The following is a 25,842-nucleotide window of genomic DNA, read 5'->3' as shown; positions in this document are numbered from 1 at the left end:
CAATTTTTGCAAGGCTAACAATAAGCTTTCGAATGATTTTTCAGAGAGATTTTTTCATCCAAAAATGGCACATGGAAAGGTTTATTTAGATGCATTTGTATTTAAAAGAGGGAATAGCTTGACGTCACTGATTAGAAAGTAGTTATTATTATCTCGTAATTAGTAATTATAGTTAGCAATATTTACGAAAGAGATCTGTCAATGAGATGCGCAAAATTGAGTTGGGATCACTGGAATCGGGGATAAGGTGATCATTAAAACTGGACAATGAGCTCGCACCTCAACCACATCTACATTTACCAAAAATATACTTTCACTTTTGATGACAAAATTGTGAATTGATTTTTATATATTTATGAGGTATCATGTATATGTATAAATCAAGTCACAATTTTTCCAATTCTTCAAGGCCGGATTTGTACATATTCCAAAAAGTCGACTAAACGACATAACCTGTTGTGGCATCAAATTAGAAATTAATCCAAAAGCTACACCAATTATATACTATATTTACTATATATTTTCTTTTCCTACATTTTGTGCATTATCATTATGAAATCTGCCAATTCAACAATTGGCCCAAGTAGAGAATTTCACTATTGTTGTACAAGCCATTGTTAACAATTGAGATATAATTACGCTTTTTATTTGGGAAGTATCTATATTATATCTTTGAATTCCACTTTGGCATGTAAACGTGAACCGGGAAATGTCTTGTAAATAATTGCCTCAGCTTCAGTATAATAAATCAATGGCCTGATGGGAAAGTGTTCCATCTGAAATTTAATAGAAGAGAAAAGTGGTCGAGGTGAGTGGAGTGGCGAGGGTGAAAGGTTCATCTAACTCGATTTTCCAACCTTGTATACAGAATTTCTTGAAATTCCAATTCTGCTGCCTCCCAAAAAAGTCCATCCTAGAAATCTTGTCAAAAGTAGAACACGAAACTATGAAAGTCCTAACACAATTGTGACGAAAGAGAAGTATTAAGTGTCAGATGACAGGAAAGGAAGCTCCATCCTGCTACTGGCAGTTTGATTAGTATTTTAAGTAGAAAATGGTAGAAATCTATCATAAATGCCATCTCAACGCTGTTCCACCGTTGCAAAAATAAGAGAAGAAGACGAATCATTCGTTTCATTATCTCGTTCAAAGAACGGAAATACTTGTCTCCTTCTAAATTAAAATTTCAAGATTGATCACTTAATTTGTTTTGAATCGTCTTCTCCACGTGCGGAGGTCAATTCTATGTATCTCAATGACATGCACTCCCATTATACTTATTTTTGTCTGCACACCTTGTGCGATGCAAATTTTAAACTTAAGCTTTACTCAATGACAAGAAATTTTGAATGCAATTATCGTTTATTACACCTGTTAATAATAGCATGCAACATACATACATATTGTAGTATTTAATACAAGAGCATGTAAGCGCATTGTCGGTCACATGGAATATATGAATTTATATATATAGCTTGTGGTGGTTGCGGAATTGGAAGGAGGAGCACACTTTGTTGGCACTGGAGTGAATCCCTGGAGTAATTGTTATGTCAGGTTTAGTCATCTCAATGAGAGCAATTATGAGCACTGTCTTAATAATTCACCTTTTAATTGCAATTATTGTTCTGGAGAAAGCGGAGTGGCTGGAACTAATGTACTCTGCAATATTTCCCGTGAGTATGCACTCCATACTCGTTTATATGTAATTATATATATGTACTTATCCTTAGCTTGAGCTATACATAAGCTCATAAAGCATTAATGACTCCTGGTTTATGAGGTATCGCCAAATACATTTATTTAGAAATTTTGTAAAATTGATAGGTATCACATGCCAAAATTAGTATCTAATATGCTACCGCCAGTGGTTACTATTTTTGAGTAGTTTGACCATGTGCCCAATGTTTTCATGTATTTATTATATGTGCTTTTATGTATGGTATCTATTCAATACTGTATTAATGTGTATGACAAACCTCTTAATTTGCAAACCGGTTCGTTTACGTACTACAAAAATTGCAAGAATAGCAAAAATGATTCAGCTAGGAAATTTGCAAGCCCTGTAATAAGAGTTTGAAAAACAAAAAATATCGTAGGAGCACCTTCGTCAATAACATCAGATTTATAATGTTTATTTAAATAATTTATGATAATTTATTACGTAAGCGAAGACTACAGTACAAAAATAAATTAAATCCTTAAATAAAAAAAATATGGCTCACGTATGTAGGCATTCGGACCACTCCTTATCGCTCGTATACCAATACTTAAGTATAACCCTTAGTATGCATTCACCCATTTGTGACCGTGTGTGTCGTACGTCGAAAGTGACAACCATGCCCAACCCATTCACTCACCGTAGATTACTTGACGCTAATACTGGTTACTTACAATAATAGTTCAAACATAGAAAATGAAAACATTGCTTTTGTGTCATGAATATTGATGTCGTTATTTGTCGCAGTAATGTGCAAACCCAAAGGTAAACTCGCGTGTGGCAAAAGGAAGCGTAATAATAATTCGTAGCTCGTGTCATTATGACGATTTTGTTTTAGGAATTGTCCTGGATTTGGCGACCACGTCGTTGAAGAGTTTTCCAAAAAGAACCGTAAAAGATCCGTAGACGACGAAGCTCAGTCTCATACTCACCTGGTGACGATAACAGTCAGCTTCGGCCCCATCTGCAAATATAAAAATTATAAAGTGCCTTAGTAAATAGTGCTACAAGTATAAATCTTTAGTAGTTCTAAGCCAATAGAAATATACACTGGCTAATAGGACCACAAATTGGGTGAAATTAGCTTTGGGATTTCTTACTAATGAGGTACACGGTGTACATGTTTACGAAAAGTCCAACAATCATTTGTGTCAACTGACAAGTTGTTATCACGTTCGAGACGAAACGGGGGATCTGAATGTTGATGGCTTTCAGAGCAAAATATGGGTACATCAAACTGGAATAAGTCAATAAATAGCACAATTTAGATTTCTAGAAGCAAACTGCATATCCTGATCCTGTGGTTTTTACCTGTGAACTGCATAGTTCATGACCACATAATATCGAGAAATTGGTTCCAGGTAAGGAGCACTAATCCAGCACATGACCATTGTCTATGAATGATGCGATGATACCATTAAATGATACCACCAGCAATGCATAATTAATAACTGATAATTAATACCATAAGATGATGATACCATTGCAGAAAAATTAAAGGCCTCTTCCGCAGAACGATAAAAACGGTATCTCCTAAAATTATAAAAAGGCATTAAAGTTAGTTATAAAGTTGCTTAAATACTTATGTACTTAAATTATTAAGTAAGCCCAAAGTATTTATAATATAGTAATGATTTCGCTAGAAACCGGAATTCTTCTCACCAAGCTCAACGTATTTCGAGAGGATAAAGGCGAGTGACCAGAATGCAAGTGGCATGTTGCCTCCGCTCCTGTGAAACCAAGATTATTATACATTTTTGGTGGATTCATGCATTTTAAAATAATCTGTCCCGTTTAGATAAAATATGGGATTTGACTCGGATCTGAAACCCTGACCCAACCACTGCGATAAAACTCCACAAAATTGTACGTCAGAATGCTCGTCATCCAACATTCCTCAAGCAAATTGTCATCATCGTCCCCACAAATAGTTTGGTACTCACCTTTCGCAAATAGTTTTATAAAATCCATTTTCACTGGACAGCACGAAAAAAAATTCTGGAGCAGTGCGAATAAATCCGACTATTGAAAAAATTCCTAGTGTTAAATTCCAGAGGAAAAGTTCTCGTTTCAGGTCTAGTGCTTTCCTCGTGGACATGAACGCCTTGAGCCCAAAGATGGTGATGATGTAAATGACTCCAGCAATAAGGCAAAAGTGCCATTTGACACTCATATATCGACACCACTCCTTCCAATCGTAAACTTCGAAATCGTAGGGGAGGAATCGTGGGGGGTCCTCCAATTCGACCGACGAATAGTCAAAATACGTAGACGAATCTCCCGATACGTTAAGAATTTGCGATTGTTTTACTGCGGCCGTCGCCATATTTGCTTGAATGTTTCCCCCTTGGAGATTATCACAGCTATTATTTCCCACTACTAGTAGGTCGTTATTAGTTGCTAGAAATGAAAAAATTGCAGTGTTGCTTCGCAATGTCCAAAAATGTAACTAGTAAAGTTTGGAGGAGATATATCCAGAAATATCCAAGGGTCCCAGGTTTCGTTTGTCAGATTGAGTTTCACTTTTCTTAACCCTTGATTCACCTCAGTAGTTGAATATTCTACAAACTACGAAAGAGTTGAAGGGTATAGATGAGTTGCATTCCAACCATGAACGCATAGTCTAGCTAGGACTAGGAGCAATAAGTGGACTAACCCATCAACTAACTAACTAAATAATAACTACATATGCAGCAGGTTGCTGTGAGGACCAAGCCGCAGCGACTATGCCAGTGACCCACCAACAGCAATCTCAAAACTGTGTCACATCAGAACCAAAACCAAAGACTAGACCGTAAGTGGTGGCAGTCCTTTGGTCAGACAAGACGAGTGGAATACATCATTAATAACAATACAAACATTATTCAAGCACATTTTCCTCTCTTGGTCGATCCCTAAACGTAAGCTGATCAGTAACATCCCCAACTAACTGATAATCCAACCAACCAAGCGGAAAACGAAATACATATGTACGCATAATATACATTTGCACTGCATTGTTGCACTGTTGATACTCGTATAGAAATCTCTGTAGTGGGCAGACTTACCAAAGGAAAACAACGTGTGCATGCATTTATGAATTGAGATTTGCTTGAGATTTGATTGAGACTGGGGGCATATGTACTTTTGTATGTATGAACAGTCTTGTAAACTTGAATATTATTGGGAAGACCAGATTGACAAGTTATGGTAGAAACTGCATCAAAATCCCCAAGTCGAATCCTAACCATTTTAGTCAGACTTTGAAATCAATGAAATAAACCATATGTAAGTCATACACATATATTTTACACACAAATATTATCTGTACGCTCATGGTGCCTTTTTATGAAAATTTACTGGGGCCGATCTCTAAAAGCTGTGACAAGTAGCCAGTGCCGTTTTATTTACTTGTTTTAATTTTTAATTCATACAAGATCCACGAAAGTGAATTTAAAGAAAAGCAATGAACTCCACTTTAGTTTGCTCAAAAAGTAAAGTACAACTTTAAAAAAACTTTGCCTGTAAGCTCGCAAAAATGACGGTCGCAAAATGCATGAAGATAAAGAGAGCTGTGAAGATTGACTTTGGTCATTCATTCAGGTTTCACTGCAGAGAGGCTGCTCACTCAATATTAAATCTTCGAGCTGACTAATGTATAGCATAACTGCAAAAGATCAAAAGTGGGTCAAAAATCTAAGCGATATTTGAAATATATAAATTTTTAATATAAAATCTGCATAATTATTTCTCGTATTTTTTAAACAACACATTATGGCACACGCGTATTATTTTACTTCGTCTTCATTCCCACATCATGTAAATAGGTAGTGCATACGTACATAGATATACAAAACTTGCAGTAGATAGTTTGTTCATTAAATTAAATTAAACTGAACCCAAAAAACGTGTCTTATGTATATTATTGAAACAGATAAATTTGCACTCTGTTTCATGTTTTTGCGAAATATTACGATTTGGCACTATTTAAAATGACATAAGAAATGCATCATGCGCCCTGCAATACGAATGTATAACGCATACCTGCAGATGATTACGTATGTAGCAAGTAATAGCATTTTCTGCTGCAGACCATTATCAAGGAATTATAAGGCGAAATCAGATCATCAGCTCTGATAAGTCAAGGGCGCACTCGAATCACTTTTGCTTCATTTTTGGAATATCTATACATACGTACATGGATAGTAGCAGTGCTCACTCTTGTTGTGTGCATGGCATGCTAGCTATTTGTATCGTATCAATGCGTGAGTCCAACTTTATTAAATAATTTGCAGGTTGATCTTTATGATTTTACGAATTTGTGCGTGATCATGGTCAGTGATGCTGGCAGGTTACGCACGATGAATGAAGGGAAAATGGGACGAGCGAGATGGGTGATGACGAGTGGGATTGATTTTATTGTTGATGCAGGACACAGAGGAAAAGGGTCAAGGCTATGTCAGACTCGTTCGTAGGCAGACAGGTATTTATACCAAGAAGAAGAAGAAGCACAAGGAGGCAGAGTTTCCTAATTTCCATCGTGGACATTCCTGTGCTCCTACGTCCTACATATGTTCCTATGTACGAAGAAGTACCGTTCATTTACAGCAATAAACTACTTATGTATGAATCAGGATGACATTCTAGAGCAGTTGCAGTATACTTTTTCCTTCATATTATTAGAATCCTTATCATGATTTGCTGCATTTTAATTATTTACAGCGCAATACGCCTCGTTGTTGGTTTATTATTATTACAGCCACTAACTATAAGTTTTTGTCGTAAAAGTTGACTATTTCAAGTTGACAGCGTTGGCGTGATTCAGTTGCATTAAGTTAATTACTGTATAAATTCTGGTTTGATTTGTTCCACTCATGTAGCATTATCTGTGGACTGTAGAAACTCTTTGGTAATAGCATCAAAATTCTGAGTACTTTAATTAAATCTCCAAAATTTACAAATATACATGCATATTTAATTATGTGTAGATTTATTAAAATATTTCTCTAGAATTGTTTCATTTTACTTTAGGATTAATTAAGTAAAGTCTCCCCGTCTAAATTTGTAATGTTTTGAATTATATTATATTATATGTGATGTCATCACTCCAACCGAATGCATAAATATGTGCAAGCAAGTGGTGTCATATGAAGTGGTGTGGCAAAGTAGTTATTATTATATTTAGTTTTGCAGCAATGGAGCCCACATAAATTGAATGGTCTGCGTGCATTCTGTGGCTGCGAGGGAGGATGAATTAGGGAAAGTTTGTTTGTAAAGTCCAGCTCTGGAAGAGGCCCTTTCATTGAATATTCATGAGATGAAGATCAAAATGACATGACTTGGCAATCCTTCAGGCTTAATGTAGTAATGTAATGGTTTTGGTACTTTTGAGATTTATTGGTTGAGGGTGAAACGCACTTGTGCCGAGCAAGTGGAAGAATGTCTCCAAATATAAATACACAAAATTTCCTCATTGCTGCTCCTCATGGATGGATGAAGGAACAGCGAAGAAAACTAATTACATTTGTTTCATTACATAAACTGCATAACCGGTATTTATTGTTTCTTCAAAGTCGGCAGTTCCAAAATCTAGAGCAATAAACATGATAACTTTGGCATACTGGTATTCTACGCAAAATTGTCATTCCTTCTGTTCCCAAACTAATTGTCAAAATGCAAAATTTATGCAGATGCTGACTTACTAAACAGTCATTTAATTTTGCATCGAGCATGTGAGTCTTTGTGTTTAAAAATAAAAACAATTATGTTTTTGAAGAATCCGAAACTCTGAAATGTAGCGTGAGGTTACAACACGTTTTTACAGGTTATACATGCATACTTAAATAAGTTGGAAGTCAGCTAGCCCAAAGAATGCATATTCATGTCATATCCTGCGCAATATCAAAATTTTAGTGTTGCGGTGTAATATAAAATAATGAATATGTCGGCAACCGATAATACATAAATAAATTATCCATTAATGGTTTTAGCACCCATAATTGCTTATAAAAGAACTCTAATCTACGTCAATTCCTCCTCTAAAATTTGAGCATATAACAAAATATAATTCAAATATAAAATAAGATCACTGTAGTTATCTAAAACCTAGTTTTGTATTTAAATAGCTTAACTATTAATTGCAAAGAAAAAGCAGAGAATGTAAAGAAGATGACCAAATCGTAACAGAACATGTAAATTGTTGGCTGTATAAGGATTATACAACTTTTACTCGTCCATAACTTTTTCCCTCAGGTTAAGTGCCAAGTTCAAGGTGACCATGGACAAATTTTTCAAAGGTGCATTTTTTCATTCTTTACGGCAATTAAATTTTGCAATTAAATCGGGAGGTGGTTACATATGTACGTTTATACATAGACCAAGAATTTTTGTGTTGGTGTTATTACTTATGTATAACGAACAAAAGGGGTGCAAAAACTATAGAATTTTAATTGATACTAAAACATTCTTTGATTAATTCCACTTTGGAATTCACATCTAACATCGGCTGGATTTGCATTAAACACTTCAATAATACGCAAATCGTATCTCCAGGAATTTTTATGGCTAGCGTGTGGTACAAGAATAAGGCTAAAAATTGTCGTGTTTATTAATGCTGGCATTATCAGAGGTATTTTAGGTACAAATAAATTAGTACTAAATAATCGTATCGACTGCAAAAAGAAAATGATTGTTTTACGGCGAAAATGTACAAATAGCAGCAGTCACATTAAAATTTTCTAACAAAAGACCATTATAGAATCTTGCATGTATTTAGTTGTATCGTTTCTAAAAATTGGCATTCAAGGTAATGAGCTTCGCACAGCAAAATTGTGCAAACGATATTTCTATTTTTGCAAACTCAAGGAAATCTTAGGTTCCTCATCTTGAGGGCAATCTGTGACAAGTCAAGTCTTGTTATCACCTTATATCTCGCTTATCTTTGGACACTTTTTCCAAAGGAACAGAAAGGCTTAAGCTGCAGCTTTGTTACTAAATATGTCTGTTGCTTCCTTGTGGATTAGTAGCTTCCTTCTGGTGACAATGCTCATGACGGTGGCACAAGGAAGGAATCATCCTGATTGTGACCACACTCAGGTAAATACAAATGCTTTTTATTGTCCTGTCAAATTCAGGACAAATATTAAGCACGCAGATCTCTTGTTAGAATCCAGAACTGCACAGATATACATTGTCGATAACGTCCAGTTTATTGGATGTCTCCTTCTAAACAGATAGGTTTGCTAACTATTAATCTGACACTCAGGTCATCAGGAACTTTCAGAGAATGTGCAAGTCCTATGCAATGTGGAAGCGAAGTACACCAAATCAGTTTATGCAAGGTAAAAAGTTTGGTCTATTCCTTACGTTGGGTTCAACTCAAGCACGTTAGCTAACCTTTACACGTGAAATTTTGAAGGCGATTTTGGCAACGACATAGGTCAATGGTCTACGAACAATGGTGGAGGATATTCTCCTTATGGCCGACGAACAGCAGTCCAACCCCCTTGGTGGTGGTATCCACAGTCTTCAGGTCAACAGGATGGGGGCGTGGATTCCCAAACGTATGGCAAATCGGAGAACCTGGACCCTATCTACTACGAGGGCGAGGAAGTACTCGCAACTTTGGAACGATGGCGCAGAAACCGAGAGGTGGAAGAACACCTGGAAAATTTCGTTCGATACCAGTGCTGCACAAATGGCTGTCCCTTCCCAGGATCATACCTGGAAGTAAGAATATTGCCAGTTTAATGTTTTTTAATTAGTAGATGAAAATATTTTTCTATATGATGCATGAGAATGATGCATGTCAAATATTTGCCATATGATTTTTTATTTAAAAAAAACTAACGCTTTTTCTTGTTTAGGTCGAGAAACGGACCAATATTTGCAGTCTTCGATAACATAACGGATGAAAGTGAAAATTTTTGATGTACTGAATTCTAGTAATAAACACATTCAAAATCCGAAATATATTCAAATACATATTCAAAATTGAGAAAATTTATATTGTTCTCCAAATAAAATGTAATCGGGAAATAACTTATTTGTATTACTGTACTTATGACCATTGGTCAGAATATTCCCCTATTTCACCTCTCAATAAATGATGAATGAAGATTGAAAATCTCTAATTGATTGAGATAGGCGTCTAAGATCATCATTCGGTCCCGTACAAGAATTGTGTATATACATTGACATCATTTAAAGCATAAATAATTCTTCCAATCCTCGTTAATTTTGGACAACCCCCACGATTGAAGCCCGATTCCCACGTTGAATGGCCAAACTGATCCTTGGAATCAGAAATGTTGTCGATATTGGTCCAGTGAATTCTCCTCTTCACATCTTTGATTAACTTCAACCCTTCCAACCCCCGTACTTCTGATGTTTCGACAATAAGTCACTCTATACTCTATGGGGCACCGCACCGCACCATAGGAACGATGTCAATTAATCGTGATATGCATCAAGAGCTTTATATATGCACATATAGATTCATGACAAGTTAATTACACAAATCTGTCGGTCTATTAGTAATATTTAGAAGTATTCAATCAAATATTTTCTACTTTGACAAGGAGTTAATATGGAGTCTGTAAATGTGACTACACGGAAGAGTAATTGTAGGCAAAATACCGTTAGCAATACGAGACCACAACTTTACGACTTATCAAAAGTTCCAAGAAGTGAAATGTAGGACTAATTATATTTTACATTATTAGTTTCTTGCCAAATACTTGCATGTTAATTTTAGATTTCATTTGCTGTTCTAGTTTATCCATAAAGACCAAGACAGCGGTAGACATTCTGAGACAAAGGTTTCCGGTGTCCAGTAGAGGAAAACCTCCTTCAGGGCTTCACCGATGGTGTCGGCTTCCCCAAACTACGGACGTACCTCGCTATTCAAGAGGTCGCATGGGATCCTCGGTTTGTCCAGATAACCATTATACATATTTAAAAGAAATTGCTCATCACATGCGATTGGTTTCCAGCTCATCCCACGTGAAATTCCCAGTTTTACTTTGTACAATGACCGAGTTCTCAAGAGTTGTTACAATCCACTTCACGACCCTGATTGTCTAAATTATTTTACGCTCCCTCAAGTTAGAGACATGTTGGAGAGCAGAGGGCTTATCACGAAAGCAGGAAATGTTCTTTGTTCCTTGGCTGAAATGCAACAATTTCATGAATACCTGATGGATATCTCCAACTCTCGCATTAACCAGTTTTTTATGAACCAGGTTCATTTAACTAACAGGAAAATATGTACACATATATTCCCAAAATATACTATAATTCAAATGATTTCAAATACATCTCACTTTCAGAACTGTCGAGATTTGTATGAATTTGAGCAACGTAAGATTCTAACCTCACCACGGAAAAAACAAGGGACAGCCACTAAGCATATCGAAAACAAGTTAGTAATTTCCATGTTCTAATCTAGGTTTCTATAATGTTTAAATAAAACAGATCTACTTTCATTAGATCCTCGGCTCCTTCGGCTAAAATGGTTGCAGAATTACGAGAACTCGCCCTCCTGAAAAATAGAGAATTAAAACAAGTTCAGCTACTGGAAAAAGGTTTAGAGAGGGACATGCACTTGCAACTGGTCATTCTCAAATGTCGAGATCAGGAAATGGAGCGACGCCGACAGCTCTTACTTCAGCAGACGATCAAGGACATTGCGGCCTGTGTACGAAAGGAAAACAATGCAATTGCATTGAACGAGAAAAAACAGCGTCGGGTAATTATTCAGCTTTATTTAATCAGCAGGTTTTTTAAGAACTCTTCAAGAGGTAGATAAATTTGATGGTTTTGCTCTGCTTGGCCAGAACATCGAGTGGATGGATTCAAAAATAAGGTCCGCTTCAAATCGAGCTGAACGAGAAAACATGTTACTGGAAGCACTGGTCAAAGATCGCAAGTTAAAAGTGATGAAGCGACAACTTCGGGTGGAGCAACATCGAAACAATATTTGTAGCGATATACATTTAAATAAAATTCCATCGACTGATTAAATATGTATGCAACGTATAAAAATCCTTACTTTCAGCGTTGGTCCAAGACGAACCGTGCTGTACTTGTGGACCATTGTCAAAAAGTACTTTTATATTTGGCTGAACAAGACGAGGGAGAGGAAAGCTGGGAGGAAAAATTTAGACACTCGACATCAAAGTGCTTTCATCGGCCAGCAGGGCCAACCGGATCCTGCAGCCAAAGCCGTAATGGAGTTGGAGCAGGAGTTGAAAAGTGGGTCAATTTGATAACAGAAATTTTGTAATATGTAATTAAATAGATTTCATAAAGACGACGTTGGCGTTAATGATGAATAATACTCGAGTATTTTTATTCCTCCCTCCCATCCAGAGGACGGGGTCGCTAATTTCTTCATGAATATTATGCGCATTCGAGGTGCATTCAAACTCAGGCCGGATGATTCAGTAACATCCACCTCGATCTCGATGGTGAGCGTAGAGGGATCCAATGCTTCCCTCATTAAACCATTCAGCTCTGGATGGAAAAATGCTGTAAAGAATAAGGCTGACAAAAATAACTTGGACGACTCACTTTCATCACAAGCTGATGTTAGAAACCACTGAATAAATTCAATAAAAGTATATGTATACTTAAGACTTTGTATGCACGTACATGATTCAATTGTTCATGAAATAGAAAAATGTCTAAATATGCAGTTGTTATACAGAAAAATAAATGTGAAAATTGTATTTCAAGCTAACCAGCATTGGGACTACCACTCGACGTTCAACTATGTACATACATTCGCCAATCAGATATGAACTTTCAATTAGGAAATTTAGGAGCGCATGTAAAGCTGATTAATTTAGAGCGACACGGAGATCACAACATCAGAACTAACAATAAAAATTAATCGTAATGCTATTAACAAGCGAGACTGAACTAATCTTATTATTCCTCGCATTCTGTCCAATTTTGCATATGTATGGATATAGGTCAACCATTGCTACTGGTGGTTCAAAGACGACGACGCAATAAAATTTCAACCTACCGCATCACCTGCCAGCGGTTGCAGAGGACATCAAACATTTTAAGACTTGGCCATCTTCATCCTTCCACCACTCACCCACCCACCGATCCACCACCGTTTGCGAAATATGAGGAGGAGGAGGAGGAATGAGAGACTTCCTCGTCCTCCTCCTCTGAGTTTGCTGATGGGGAGCAGGAGGGTGTGAAACGACAGAAACGTGCTTAGAATGAGACATTGGCAGAAATGAAATATAGATCTGGCAGATGAGATGAGATGGGAGATGTCCAAAGAAATTCGAATATTAAATCAAGCTGGAGCATAAAATACCGTCGCTTGCCATGACAAAGCCCATGCACTAGTCGTCCATCCACTAATTCCTAGCTTTAGCTGGGTGCCCTTCAGTTGGTTTGCAAAATTTGAGTAATTTTCAGCAAGAATAAGTTTTCAGGAAAAATTACTCGCACAACTTTATCTTCGTGGAGGATGAATATCATCAGAATAGAGAGTTGGTTTTGCAAGTCATAAATTTGCCTTAGTTTTGCCTGTAATTCCCTTATTAAATTACACAACATTTGGGCGAGGAAGCATGTACGTACGCAGACGAATGGGTATAGTACAAGCAGAGCAGCCTAATCGCCATTTGATTGGGTTGACGGGGTTCTATTGGGAAGTGAATCAATCATGTTTATGATGATGGGTTGAGAGGGAAGTGCTGAATTCCGTGAAAATTATAAATTCCACCGCAGAGGTAGACTCCAATTTTGCAAGAGTAAGCCAGAATTTCACATCAGTGTTCCATTTTGAAGATTGCCATCTCACCCTAAACCGAATCAACCACTGGCACACCGACTCCACCATCCAGGTCCCAGCCTTGCGAGGGTCACACAATGACACCGTTTGTGCAGGACGCCAGCTCTGAGGGGCGGAGGACACTGTGCGTGTGTGTGTGGAGGAGCTCGTTCCAGACTTTTGAGGATTATGCAAAAATGTCTCCACAAAGCCATAATCCCCCACTCAAGTGAGGCGAGCTACCCAACTCCTCCACTCCCAGCGCAGAGAGAAAGCACAATGCAATGCTTTCACCCAAATTTGGGCTTGTACATCTTCACCATCTAACCCCCTCCCTCCCTTCCTCCACACAAAACCATCGCCACGCCAGAAAAGAGAGCCAAGAGAACATCAAGCCTTTTGTATGTATTCAGTTGTTGATCTCTTCTTTTCAACTGTGACGAATTCCAAATTTTGCTGGAAAAGTAGTCGCTCACTTCCAAATATTGCTGATTCAAGTGTATATAAAATATTTCATGCACGTCGTGGGCGAGTGAGGAAGACAATCCATTTGCTATTTTAACAAGTCAAGGGTGATTTATGTTTTTATTTATTACGGTCCCCGTACATCCTACTGTAGATTGACAATGACCAAATTAATTAGATGTGATTCAGACTAGACCCTTTTTACGCACAGTTTAACTTGTGAGGCTATGAGTTAAGAAATGTCATACACTTATATGCACCTTAGACAATCCTCGTAAAATATTAATTGATATTTCTTGTCCAAGGAGAGTTTTACTTTTATCGCCGATCCCAATTTCTTTAAGTCGGCGAACTTTGCAATTTCTTCCCTAATTCCTTTCGACAGTATGACAAACTTGGGATTTATATCCTTAAAAACCACTTCAACTGCCAGTACGAGTGACGAAAGAAAGTGAAACTAAAAAATCCCCAATTCCCACGACCCACACAGAGATTTGAGAGAATTAAATTAAAATTTATTGAAGTGAAGAAGAGCGACTATTTCGGAAAAAGTTGAGTCAGTTGAGGCTGGTTGGACAATTCTCATAAAATAAAATATTATGGGGTCGTTTGAGACATTTGCAATTTGAGTTTCCTCAGACTTTCCTCTGCTGTACAGACGTAGCTCTGCCACCCCACCACAACTTTCTCCTTGTGCATCTGGCCAAGAAAGTATGTGCCAAGTTAACTATTATTCTCGTCAACATTAAGAGAGAACGACAACATATTGCGGAATAGTAAAAATGCCGTTACAGATTCTTTAAAGCACAGCACGCAGTTCATACGGCTTGCATTAAAACCAAACTGGTGGGCAAGTTGCTAAGTGTTTAGTCGCATACCTGACAATAAGTACATACTTCTTCCAGCACTTTTCCATACTTCCTGCTCTATTTCGTTTATTCATCCCCGTTTGACTCGGGTTTGAGTGTTAAATCCAAAAAAATCTTAAAAACTTTAAAGGGCAAAATCTCGGAAGAATAGAACCCAAAGACATAATGGGAATCAGAGCGTTTCCAGCTTTGACTTTGACTTGACATGAGCGAGTGGAGATCAATAGATAATAGATCTGAGATGGGAGGATGGGGGGAAGATGAAAGAGTTACCCAACCCTGAAATATTCGGAGAGAAGGAAGCTTTTACGTTTTTACACAAAAAACATTCTGTCTCAATGATTTTACATTTTTATGCAGGAACAGTGTTCACATAATTCTCTCGACATCTGTAGAGTTTTAAATGTATGTTTTTATGAAGAAACAGCAGAAATAATCAAAGATGGAAGTAAAATTTGTACAATTAGTCTCTCATGATTTTGGAATTTATTTCCAAGGGCTTAGTGGAACTATAGTGGAGTGGTTTATGTATTATTATTTTCAAGGGGAATCCATTTTGCTGTTCTGGCCCGCAAAACCGACATGTCAAACTCATATACGGAACAAAAGCTGCCTCACTCACTTTTTCTCCAACTTGACAATAGCAACTCGACAGACGGACGGACAGACAAGTCTTGTTGAATTCCAGTCGTTCAACTCCCACTCCAAACAATGACCTCGATCAAGCGAAACGCCAACAATTCACAAGGTTTCAAAGGATTCGTACAAAAAATCTATTTCAGAATTAATATGATGCCAACGGACGGATGTTTAAGATGATGGTTAAGCCTAACGTTAATGGGAATCATTTTTAGGCGGATTGGTGAGTAAATGTAACACTTTGCAAATTTGCGTAGTTTAATATTTCAGGTTTAACAGTGTTCCTAAAAACATAATAAATTGGTACATGCTGCGTACCTCCGTCGGTATGCAGCTTGAATTGTTATTTAACGCCAGGACATTTCACTCTTCCCAATTTGTTGCGTAAAAGTTTTCACTTGCGTTGTGCAATTGATGTTTTATGGCGGCGGTGGAGGAGAAAGGAGAGGAAAGTAGTCTGGGCCACCACAAATACAAAACTAGTGCGTATAATAAATACAAAAGGTTTACAACAGCCGAGTGGAAGACATATGAGCCATTCTTGCCGGACTGACATCTCATTTCTGGGCCAAATCCTCTATCGTTTACTTGTCCATGATTTTTCCTTCTGTGAATTACAGGGCGTCCACATCAACATGAAAACTTTGTAAAATTTTACAATTACTTTAAAATGAGCGTGATTTTAATCGCTCTCAGTTTTAACAGATGTGCGTACACTTAATTGGAACAAGTTTTTAAAGAACCCCGCAATTGGGTGAGTTGTATGGCACTGTAAGCAGTGAATTGTTGAAGGATTTGAAATTCGAAATGCTTTCTTTGTCCCTTTCTTTGTGTTGGGAAAAGTCCACAATTTTTTCCGCAAATCCTCTACATTTCTCATCCGGATTTCTTCATTTCTCCCACGACAATCCACACCAAAATGCTCCAAATCCAGCAATCTCTCCAGTACACAGAACTGAAAGGGAAGGAGGAGGAAGTTGAGTCTGGGGAAATCGGAGGGGAGCAATTTATACACAAGTCTGTCCTGGGACAAAATAGCATTGTGCACAATTGCACAAGAGAAATTTTGCAAAAGAGAGAGAAAAAGAATCCCGGAATAGCCATAAATGCAGATGACTTTAACAAGCTTTGGTGGTGGTTGAAATAATGCAGTGTAAATTGGGGGAAAGGCAAATGATACTAAAAACATGAAAGGAGAGAATATAAATAAAATGCTTTACGATGACCACGTCGTGAAACAAGCTACTCGAGGACAATAGTCATGATAATAATAATTATAGTAACTCTAAATATTGCGTGCCACAATTATATAACAGACACGCATGAATTGAAACTTTATACTTTGAGAATTGAAACGAATTTTTCGGAAACCCAAACTTGGGAGAGACCATTTTGCAGCCGACTTAGAAATGAGAGAGGTGACGAATGAAGAGGATTCCCTCTTGGGAAGGAATTTCAGACCCATTTTTATTTTCCACTCGACTTTGCCCACTTTTCCAACTTTTGGCCTGTGACTGAATGTGGATGTTATTCCTGTCTAGAAATCAATGGACTCTCATTCATCTTCCGTTGCAAAAAGGATGGAGAAAGCTAAAAAATTGAAAAAAGTTAAACGGACAGTCCCACCGGCCCCAAATGTTTTGTCATAAAAATAAATGTTTAAAAAGAAATAAAAAATAAGTTATTATTTGTATTGCATGCTCCTTCATTTGCTAGATACAGTCCTAAATATTTCCCTGATTTCAGTTTTCTTTTCATTCGAATTTTTCTTAAACTTTTTCTTAAAATTCGAAAACCAGCTTCCCAGCCACTCTGCCAAATGCCTGGATGAACCTATTCTCTCCATGTACGATTACTATAAGTACATATGTATAATATACGTATGTATAATACATACATTCAGGGATATTTCCGTCCACATGTATTATATCAAGAGTCATTCTAGAGTTCATTTCGCACTATTTTGTGTCGACATGGGAGTGATTTATCGCTTTTTTGCCCTGTGCGTCCAAGTTAAAGTAAAGTGGTTTATATAGAACGAGACTACTTTGTTTATGTTCCAGACACACCCACTGAGCCATCCAGTGTTTGGGGATACGGCTGCAACAACACCGTCCACGTCCGACTTGGTAAAAGTAAAGTGAAAGCAAAGTGGGACTTTCTCCCGGAATAAAATAAAATGAAATGTGAGACAGATGAAGTGGCAATATCTTAAAAATTGTCAAATATCAGTGCATGAATAGCTGCATTATTTTATAGTTTTACATGTATCACAAAGAAATCAAGAGTTTATTTTAAAATTTAAAACAAGTAAAAACAAATTACTTGATTTGCGAGTAAATCTATATCAATGTGTAAACGTGTAGTTGAACAGGCTGATCTAAGAATTATTCATCAACGCACCCCAGCCATAGCCCTTTCTGCTCATAAATCTGTATCAATATCAATTTTGATCCGAAGGGGAAGAAAGCGAAGCGAATGCATCATTTCCTTGGACATTTCGGGAGAAGAAAGTATTTATGGAGCCATTGTTCAAGGAAATCCAGGAAATCCTATTTGTCACTGACTGTATAAGCATTATTCCTCTCGCTCCTGCCCTACCGCCGGTGGTGGTGTAAACTCAAGAGTGAGGAAACACATTACTTTCCTGTCACTTAGAACAAACAGGGTGAGAGAACAAAGAAGCCGGTTTATTAATAAGGTCCTTTTGTCCATCTCGAAAGAAAAATTAATAATACTGAACAGATGATACGTTGGAAATATCCTGGAATTTTTTTATATGCCTGGTTTCATATCTCATACTTATATAAATGTGTGTGCCTACGTTCATTATGAGAATGGGCGATGTCAGCTAAAGAATTACTATCATTTTCATAGTATATGAAGGTACTATACTTACTTGTAAAGTGTTTGGTGATTCCTAAAAAATTTGGATAACATGTTCTTGTCATCCTGCTCATGGATACTTTTAAAATGAATTAAAGTGAAAGCATAAGGAGACAATAATTTTTTTCAGGCTTGTTCCATGAAATAAAGTGCGAGGAGATATTCTACCAATCAATTAATTCTTTTGTTCTTCAAAAAATTGATGTCGATCATTTGTAAAAAAAGAACTAAAATGGATGAGCATGATAAGTTTACCCAGTTTAAACATGATCACTCACCACACTCTTTGACGTCCATCCAAACAATCCAGATTTGGGAAGGCTTGATTGAATTGGTTGGGAGGTGGCCGTTAAATGGAAGCACTGGTGCAGTAGTACATAGCATCGATACCGATATTTTCAAAAATGTTTCAATTTACGACCACCATGATGCAATGGGCGAATAAGAATAAGCGCGACCCGCATGACACTACATTGAGAAACTTGAGAGATTTCTCAGCCTGGTGGTGAATAAATACTGAGATTTATGCAATGAATTTGAAGTGGATGTTCTGCTTTTGTTTGGTTTTTGGCTTTGGTTCAGCATAAATTAAGGAGAAAGTGGGTAGCGACTGTGGGGGACCAAAAGGCCACAATAGCCAATGATAGGCGTCCTTGATGTTCCTCCAAACCCTACTTTCCTTGGAGGAAAGTAAAGTGAATTTCGTGGGGAATGTAGAGCACGAAGGGAGCAGCAGTGTAGATGGTCATATTTGATTGTTAACCATAATCTGGTCGAGTTTGGTGGTCTATAACTAAAACTAAATGCACTTTTTATGACGGCCATTTAAGCAGTGAAAAAGTAGATCCATAAATTATGAAAGTTTCGAAAAATTTTAGAGAATGTAACGGAATAGAATTGGACAAACTTTGATTTTTTTGTTTCTGAGGGAAATTGGCGAAAACATAGATTGTGAATACACCCAACGAGGATTTAATGCTTTTTGGACGTAAATCGATGACGATGGGCCATATATATTGGAAATACGAGGGTGGTGGTGGTGGAAGTGACTGAAGCCATGCTTCTGGTTTGCTTGCTTTCTGCAGACGAAGTAAAGAAGATGCAATAAAAACTAGGCCAGACTTTTTCCAATTTCATTTCGATTTTATTTATTCCAAATGACTCACTCAGCCCCAAACTTAAGTACTTAATCGATTCACTTACTCATTTTTGCTTTGTCCTACAAAACTAGAGGAGCAGCTACACCTTAAATGGACATTGTACATATGATCTTACATATTACATAAGAATACATTTCACTTTATTTAAAGTATTTAGTTTAAATTAGTCGAAAGGTTCAATTCCCTTCGTATTTTTAGAAACATTAAATTCAACCTTGCTTTTTTTCTCCTCGCAACCATAAAGTACAACTTGATTTCGTTGCACTGGCCTATGCATATTTTAGATATATAGTTAGTCAATATTATTATGTACACATATTTACATACATATTTATGCAGAGCGCACGCAAATCAGGAATTATGGACGATTTATATACATATTATATATGTTCATATATACATTGATGAGACGAACAAATATTTATTACTTACACACATACGTATGATTCTTATGCATACCTAATTATACGCACCTCTTATTCCTGCTTCAATTATTGTTATTTGCAAATATCATTTTACATGATTGAAGAATATGTATGTAACTAGCAAAATTTGTTATATTTAATTATTATAACCAACTAATTTCACACTAGGATCAAGCAGACTGAAAATGAACATATTTATTATATAAAGTTATTATTCAGCACTTAATTATATAAGACATCTTTAAAAACTCAGTACGGCCAGAGTAACAGGACACACACAAGTAATCATTCGAATCATGTCCTAATCATGCAAGTCGAACTGCAGGGTTTGGGGGTTAAACTTGATTTGTCCCAAAACTCACAATGGAGAGGTGTCAGGTGGTTATCGCCAATGTGGACTGGACTAATTTTAAATTGTTCAGGCCCAGAAATAAGCCCACCCGTATTTTTTCGTTTTCCTGAATGGGCATATTTACGCCCGTGGTGGAATTTTCAAAAAAAATTTCAGCCAAAATCCTGATTTTTAAAAACGCTGTAACTTTTCGAATTTTAGCCCGATTTCAAAAATTGAATACAATTTGTGTTCAGAATTACTTCCCTGCAAATATAAAACTTCTTTTTCAAAAAATTTTTAATTTTCAAAAAATTTTTAATTTTCAAAAAATTATCGTTTTTTTCATTTCTAAAAACTCAGAAATGGCATGAAAATATTAAATTTAAAAAAATTTTGAAAATGAATTTTTATATTTTCAGGGAATTAATTCTGAACACAAATTGTATTCAATTTTTGAAATCGGGCTAAAATTCGAAAAGTTACAGCGTTTTTAAAAATCAGGATTTTGGCTGAAATTTTTTTTGAAAATTCCGCCACGGGCGTAAATATGCCCATTCAGGAAAACGAAAAAATACGGGTGGGCTTATTTCTGGGCCTGAACAATTTAAAATTAGTCCGGTCCACATTGGCGATAACCACCTGACACCTCCTCATTGTCAGTATACATGGGTACATATATTCAGCAACTTGTTGTTGGAGCTTTGGGGGTCAAGAAGAAATATATTAATTCGATGGATCAAATATTGAAGAGAAGCATAACTTTATGTCATCCCATCAGCTCGAGCAGTCAGTATTTCATGATGACAACAAATAATCCATCCGATACATACACCAGCCGCCTCTTTTCTCCTAAGTAACTGGCAAAAATCTTTCTCTGAAGACAATTTCTACCCGAGACATGAGCAGGACAAGTGCAGTTTTTGCTGTGTGAAAGATGTCGAAATATTGTAGCGTCCAATGCACCACTCAAACCACGAGACGACACTGCAACGAAATCCAAAACCCTTTTCTGCCTCAGCCGATCTTGTGTGACAGAAGCGGCCCTGAACTGGCGTGTGGATAGGAAGTTGGTTGGTGATGAGACAAAAAGTAGATTCGATTGCATTTCTTGGGAATGGCTGGAGTCACATGACAATCTCTGAAATCGGATTTGTTCCCGAGAGAAATCTCTCCCGGAAATCGGTTTTTTATTGAGAAATTGACCATGCTCACTTTCCAGGCGGTTTCTGTTGCGATGATATTTTATTTATTAGCAGGGCGAGGTTAAGGATCAGTGGTGGCTGGGGAGATGGAGTACGTCGTCGAACCAATAATAACCAACTCCATAATTCATATAAAGTCAAGTTTACTTGGAGCAAGGTTTAACTTTTGTTATGCTTAAGCTGCTTTTGATCAGAGGCCAATATTTGACGTTCGACTCTGACCGTTTCGTGGCCATGCATATCTTGTAATCCATACATATTTGATATACATGTATAATAATATATTGCAATATTTATACTGTCGCATAGATAGCAGTACATACGCACATCCAAAAACAGGAATAAAAGTTTATCCCAGATTATCTACATCCCATTTTGAATGGATTTTGGGCTAACGTTTTGAGGATCGAGTATTAACATTATTATTAAATCTGTATAAAGATAATCATTATGTGTCCATAAGCTGCTTCTCTGTAATCTTCGTTCCAATTAAGTTGTAAAGTCTCACTTTTCACTTGCACCATAATAATAATCCACCTACTTAATCTTAGAATATTAGTAATATGAATATGTGTAGGTAATGAATTAAACAAGAAGAATCGGATTATCGTCGTGAAGATACATTGTATACGGAGCTTTTCTGTAAACTTTTGTAATCAGTCACTGTAAAAAGTCTTCCACATTCAGCACATACACTGCTTACTCAATTCATCTAAGATTATTGTTCGAACCTACATACATACATCTTAAATTGGTTATTGGAGTTAGGCTAAAATTAGCACGACGAAGGGGTTCAAGTTCCCAGGACGAGGACCGATATACTTAAAAGAAATGCGGACAATGGATACTCCAACTGAAATTATAACAACTTTAAGCATCTTGTCCGAAGTCATATAATATTCTTTATGCACAAAATGAGGCTGTTACCTTTAGTTGTCCACCGTGCTACATAAAATATAAAAATACAGGATTAAATCATTTCACCAAAATTGCATTACCAACTTTATGTAGAAAGTGTTTTACATAAAAAGAAACAACAAACCTGCATCGCTGCTGGGCCTCGTAAGTCTGAAAATGTATAGAAATATAAAAAATGTCAATTTGACTTACACGTGACCGTGAAGACTTTTAATTCAAGATCAATATTAGACGAGTGCATGCAAAGCAAAATAATTGACGTAAAATTGGCTTTATTTGGCTGAGCTTGATTTATCGAATGGAAATCAACTAATCGCTTTCAATGCATCATTCTCAAAATTATCATTGTCTTTCTCGTCGTCATGTTCTTCATTTTCACACTCGAGCTAGAATAAATGAGAGCGGATGAGCAAAGGAGGAGGAGAAAGCGGAGAAAGCGACGCTGTGCATCTTGGCTGCACGATTAAGTGGAACGACATTCTTCCCCCGCAGATCGAGAGCTTGCTGCTTTCTTGGGAAAGAAGCTGCTCGACTTAATCCTGGCTCGTTAACAGGAGGACGTGGCATATTTACGACGTTGTATTTATTTATATTTACAGGAGTCAACTTTCTCCGCAGCATTGACGGTGGAAGGAGAGAGATGTGAATGATGGTGATGGTATAACCAACTGTGGAGCTCATTTCTTTTTCATGTGTAACGCAGAAGAAGTGGATGGTGCTGGTCGTGTCCCATTTCATTTCATTGTCATGCGAAGGAATTTAAGGAATACGAGGACGAGGAGGTGAGTGTGTGCGGTGTCCATTTAAACACTTTATGGCTGGCGAATCAAACGCTCGGCTTGAACGAGATGGGACAATAAAATTCGAAATAAATGAACACACTCTTTTTACGAGCAACCTGAGTCGTCCTTTTTATTGGAAGATGCTGCATGAGCTACTTTATAAAATCGGAATACCGCATTCTTTCCAAATTACTGCCCCGAAGAAGGAAAAGTCGATGCGAGAGGCAGCATATGTGGTCCTCAATTTGAATATAAAATAAAACTTTTTGCAAGATTTGGGAATTTCAGAGATGATATGAATGATCTCAGGTGCAACATTTGTTTATTTAGGTTGATTGGATTCGTGAATTGTTTGAAAGTCGGGATAGAATTTCTTCTGGGACGCCTCCATACTGCGTCGCGAAATGGGCGACAGCAGCTGCACATTAAATGCTATATTGTCGTCGTGATACCCTTTTCAATACTTTTTTTTGCTCCTTTTTGCATTTGTATTGCCTTTTAAGGAAATTGAGTCGCCCTGCGTCGGAAATCTTAGCGGGTCTGAAGAGTGATCATGACAGCAGAGTCGGATGTAAGATTGGCACAATTAGAGGAAGTGAGTGACACCACAGAGTCACGCTCTGCTTCTCTTTGACTTGACACGGACGAAAAGTCAAGCCAATTCAAGTACGAGTGGATCAATTAGTAAGCCGTGCACAAACCCTCTGGGTGGCATGCCTCTCAGTCACTCACTTCTATACGACCCGGATGTTCTGGCCCAGCACCACGACGAGACGACCGACTGGTACAACAAACAAGGGTAAAATCAATTGAAAGTAATCGTTTTCAACGCTGGAGCCTTAGGACAAACCATAATTGTGAAATAGAAGCAGGAATTCGAAGAGATGAAGTGTCGGCTGCTGGACAATGGACTGAGCACACGTGTCGGCTGGGTTCGTAACCAACCGCGCTAATGTTAAAATGAACCAAACCAAGCACACCGAAGCCAAATGACAAGAGCGGAAATGAATTTATAGTCCAACAGATGCTCCTCATTGCCCCCACCGCACGCACAATGGTCACTTTCGGTCTTTTGATTTAATGGTTTCTCAAATCCACAAAGTTGGAGTTGTTGGAAGCGACGCTAAAGCACTGTTCCTTCCTGGTTATGTGTGGCTTGGGACACGCGCATAAAATCAATGAATGTAAGATAATGGGAGCAGAAACGTGAAAGATTTCGTCGTTTTAAGTATTGTGAGGTAAACTTTAAACAGTTTACACTCAAAGTGATTTATCAAACCTCGGAAAATCATATTTTATTGCAATGCGAGGTTTTGAAATCGTCATGTAATGAATACTTTCATAGTTTGTTCATGAAAACGATTTTGTATGCATTTCTTATGGCGAGCTTGCCGTCGTTCTGATATACACAAGCCATAGACATTTGAACCAATTGCCCGTGAGAAACGAGGAGATGCAGTTATACATTGAAGTTGCTCTATTGCAGGGTTAACGATCAAGGTTCGAAATGACAATAATAATAATAACATTCACTCACCGTTTAAAACATGGACCTGAATCTCCTGCGCGTTTGCCGACGTTGGCGCACACGAATATCTACCGGTACTGTAAAGATGTAACAAAAAATATGCATAAGGATATGTATTTATCCCTCAAAAAGGTGCACGAGAGGATAATTAAATATAAAATTACTCTGATGGGCGGGCTTTCTGGATTAGCAAATAACTAACTGTCACATCTCCCTTCTCTGTAATTACCGACACTCCTCCTGTAATATGACACACACAAAATAATTCCCACAATTAAACAACATAATTGTACATAATTTTGAGATAAATAACATATTGTTCACAGTACCCCGTGGGCTGTCGTAATTAATTTCCTGTGGAAAAAAAATTCAGTTAAAACACAATATTCCACAACTTATTGAACCGACGAGGCTCAAAATATGTAAAAAGTGTTTGCCGTCTGACCTGATTATTATGCGTCCACAAAATATTTGCAGGGGGTTCAGGGCTATGTTCTACAACACATGTCAGATTAATCGTACTCCCTCGATTGATGTACATCTCCGGGGAGCCCATAATTGATGTATTTGGCTCTGAAATAAAAACATGACGTTAAAAAATGGTCCACTGGTACAATTAAGAAGTAAGAAAACATTGAGAAGGATTATATTTATTTACGCACAGATACGTATACATCTTGAAATTTACATATCACGATAATAATTAAACTAGCAAATATTTTATTTCGTTTTTAGATTTGACCACCTGGATCTCAGTTATCCCCCTCCTTCATATTCAAATGTCTGTCATTTTCCGTTGGGAATTTATATGGACATGCATGAATTTCATGGGGCACGTGACACTGACGTGACACTTTCTCTCAGGACGAATGTATTGCGTTATATTAAAGGAGTAACGACGTAATACATTTAAATAGGACGTGCCCATTTCACATTTCGTTTTGTGTAAAATTTTCTGCCTTCTGCGGCGCAAGTTATGGTATTTTGTTTTGTTGGGGGAAGATGCTGGCGAGGGAAACGGAGAAAGTTATGCAGAAATGCTGCTTGGTATTCTCAAACTCACTTTTGATCTCATCTCACTCTTCCCCATCATTTGTCAAATCCACATGCGAGGTAGTCCAATAACTCCTCCACTGCT

The 25,842-nt window shown here is 37.3% G+C and overlaps 3 protein-coding genes and 1 long non-coding RNA gene across 9 annotated transcripts in view; 2 read left to right on the top strand and 2 right to left on the bottom strand.

The window, feature by feature from the left end:
- Positions 1-2,116: 2,116 nt before the first annotated feature.
- On the bottom strand, positions 2,117-4,451 carry LOC110862035 (elongation of very long chain fatty acids protein 6). The gene is made up of 6 exons (XM_022111184.2): positions 3,661-4,451; positions 3,380-3,447; positions 3,183-3,250; positions 3,029-3,111; positions 2,818-2,954; positions 2,117-2,681 (listed from the first exon to the last, which is right to left on the bottom strand). The coding sequence occupies exons 1-6, from the start codon at positions 4,041-4,043 to the stop codon at positions 2,536-2,538; spliced, it is 885 nt and encodes a 294-aa protein (XP_021966876.1). The 5' UTR covers positions 4,044-4,451; the 3' UTR covers positions 2,117-2,535.
- A 127-nt stretch (positions 4,452-4,578) lies between these two features.
- LOC110842283 lies at positions 4,579-9,874 on the top strand. Of its 2 annotated transcripts, none has more exons than XM_035844619.1 (4): positions 4,579-8,791; positions 8,961-9,036; positions 9,135-9,424; positions 9,562-9,874. In XM_035844619.1, the coding sequence occupies exons 1-4, from the start codon at positions 8,693-8,695 to the stop codon at positions 9,595-9,597; spliced, it is 501 nt and encodes a 166-aa protein (XP_035700512.1). In that variant the 5' UTR covers positions 4,579-8,692; the 3' UTR covers positions 9,598-9,874. The 2 variants fall into 2 exon arrangements, with proteins under 2 accessions (XP_035700512.1, XP_021943678.2); XM_022087986.2 differs by having other exon boundaries at positions 9,114-9,424; positions 9,562-9,872.
- Positions 9,875-11,540: 1,666 nt separating this feature from the next.
- Positions 11,541-12,256, top strand: LOC118434102. Its single transcript, XR_004833773.1, has 3 exons — positions 11,541-11,677; positions 11,754-11,950; positions 12,068-12,256. It is a non-coding gene; the product is annotated as an uncharacterized LOC118434102 (long non-coding RNA).
- A 7,220-nt stretch (positions 12,257-19,476) lies between these two features.
- LOC110852731 (zwei Ig domain protein zig-8) overlaps positions 19,477-25,842 on the bottom strand; it is a 70,371-nt gene continuing 64,005 nt past the window's right edge. For 2 of the 5 annotated variants that reach the window (XM_022100846.2, XM_035855680.1), the window contains 7 exons: positions 25,150-25,277; positions 25,034-25,058; positions 24,869-24,944; positions 24,714-24,781; positions 22,519-22,544; positions 22,404-22,421; positions 20,974-22,329 (listed from right to left, as the gene is read on the bottom strand). In XM_022100846.2, the coding sequence (XP_021956538.2) occupies positions 22,270-22,329; positions 22,404-22,421; positions 22,519-22,544; positions 24,714-24,781; positions 24,869-24,944; positions 25,034-25,058; positions 25,150-25,277 (401 nt within the window). In that variant the 3' untranslated portion in view covers positions 20,974-22,269. Of the gene's footprint in view, positions 20,298-20,913; positions 22,330-22,403; positions 22,422-22,518; positions 22,545-24,713; positions 24,782-24,868; positions 24,945-25,033; positions 25,059-25,149; positions 25,278-25,842 lie in introns of those variants that run through there. The other 3 variants (XR_004835806.1, XR_004835809.1, XR_004835811.1) reach the window with 3 other exon arrangements.

This window comes from Folsomia candida, unplaced genomic scaffold, assembly GCF_002217175.1.
Source record: "Folsomia candida strain VU population unplaced genomic scaffold, ASM221717v1 Fcan01_Sc001, whole genome shotgun sequence".
In the NCBI taxonomy this organism is placed as follows: domain Eukaryota; kingdom Metazoa; phylum Arthropoda; class Collembola; order Entomobryomorpha; family Isotomidae; genus Folsomia; species Folsomia candida.
The sequence above is the reverse complement of the archived record's forward strand: the minus strand, read 5'-3'. Positions and strand labels throughout refer to the sequence as shown.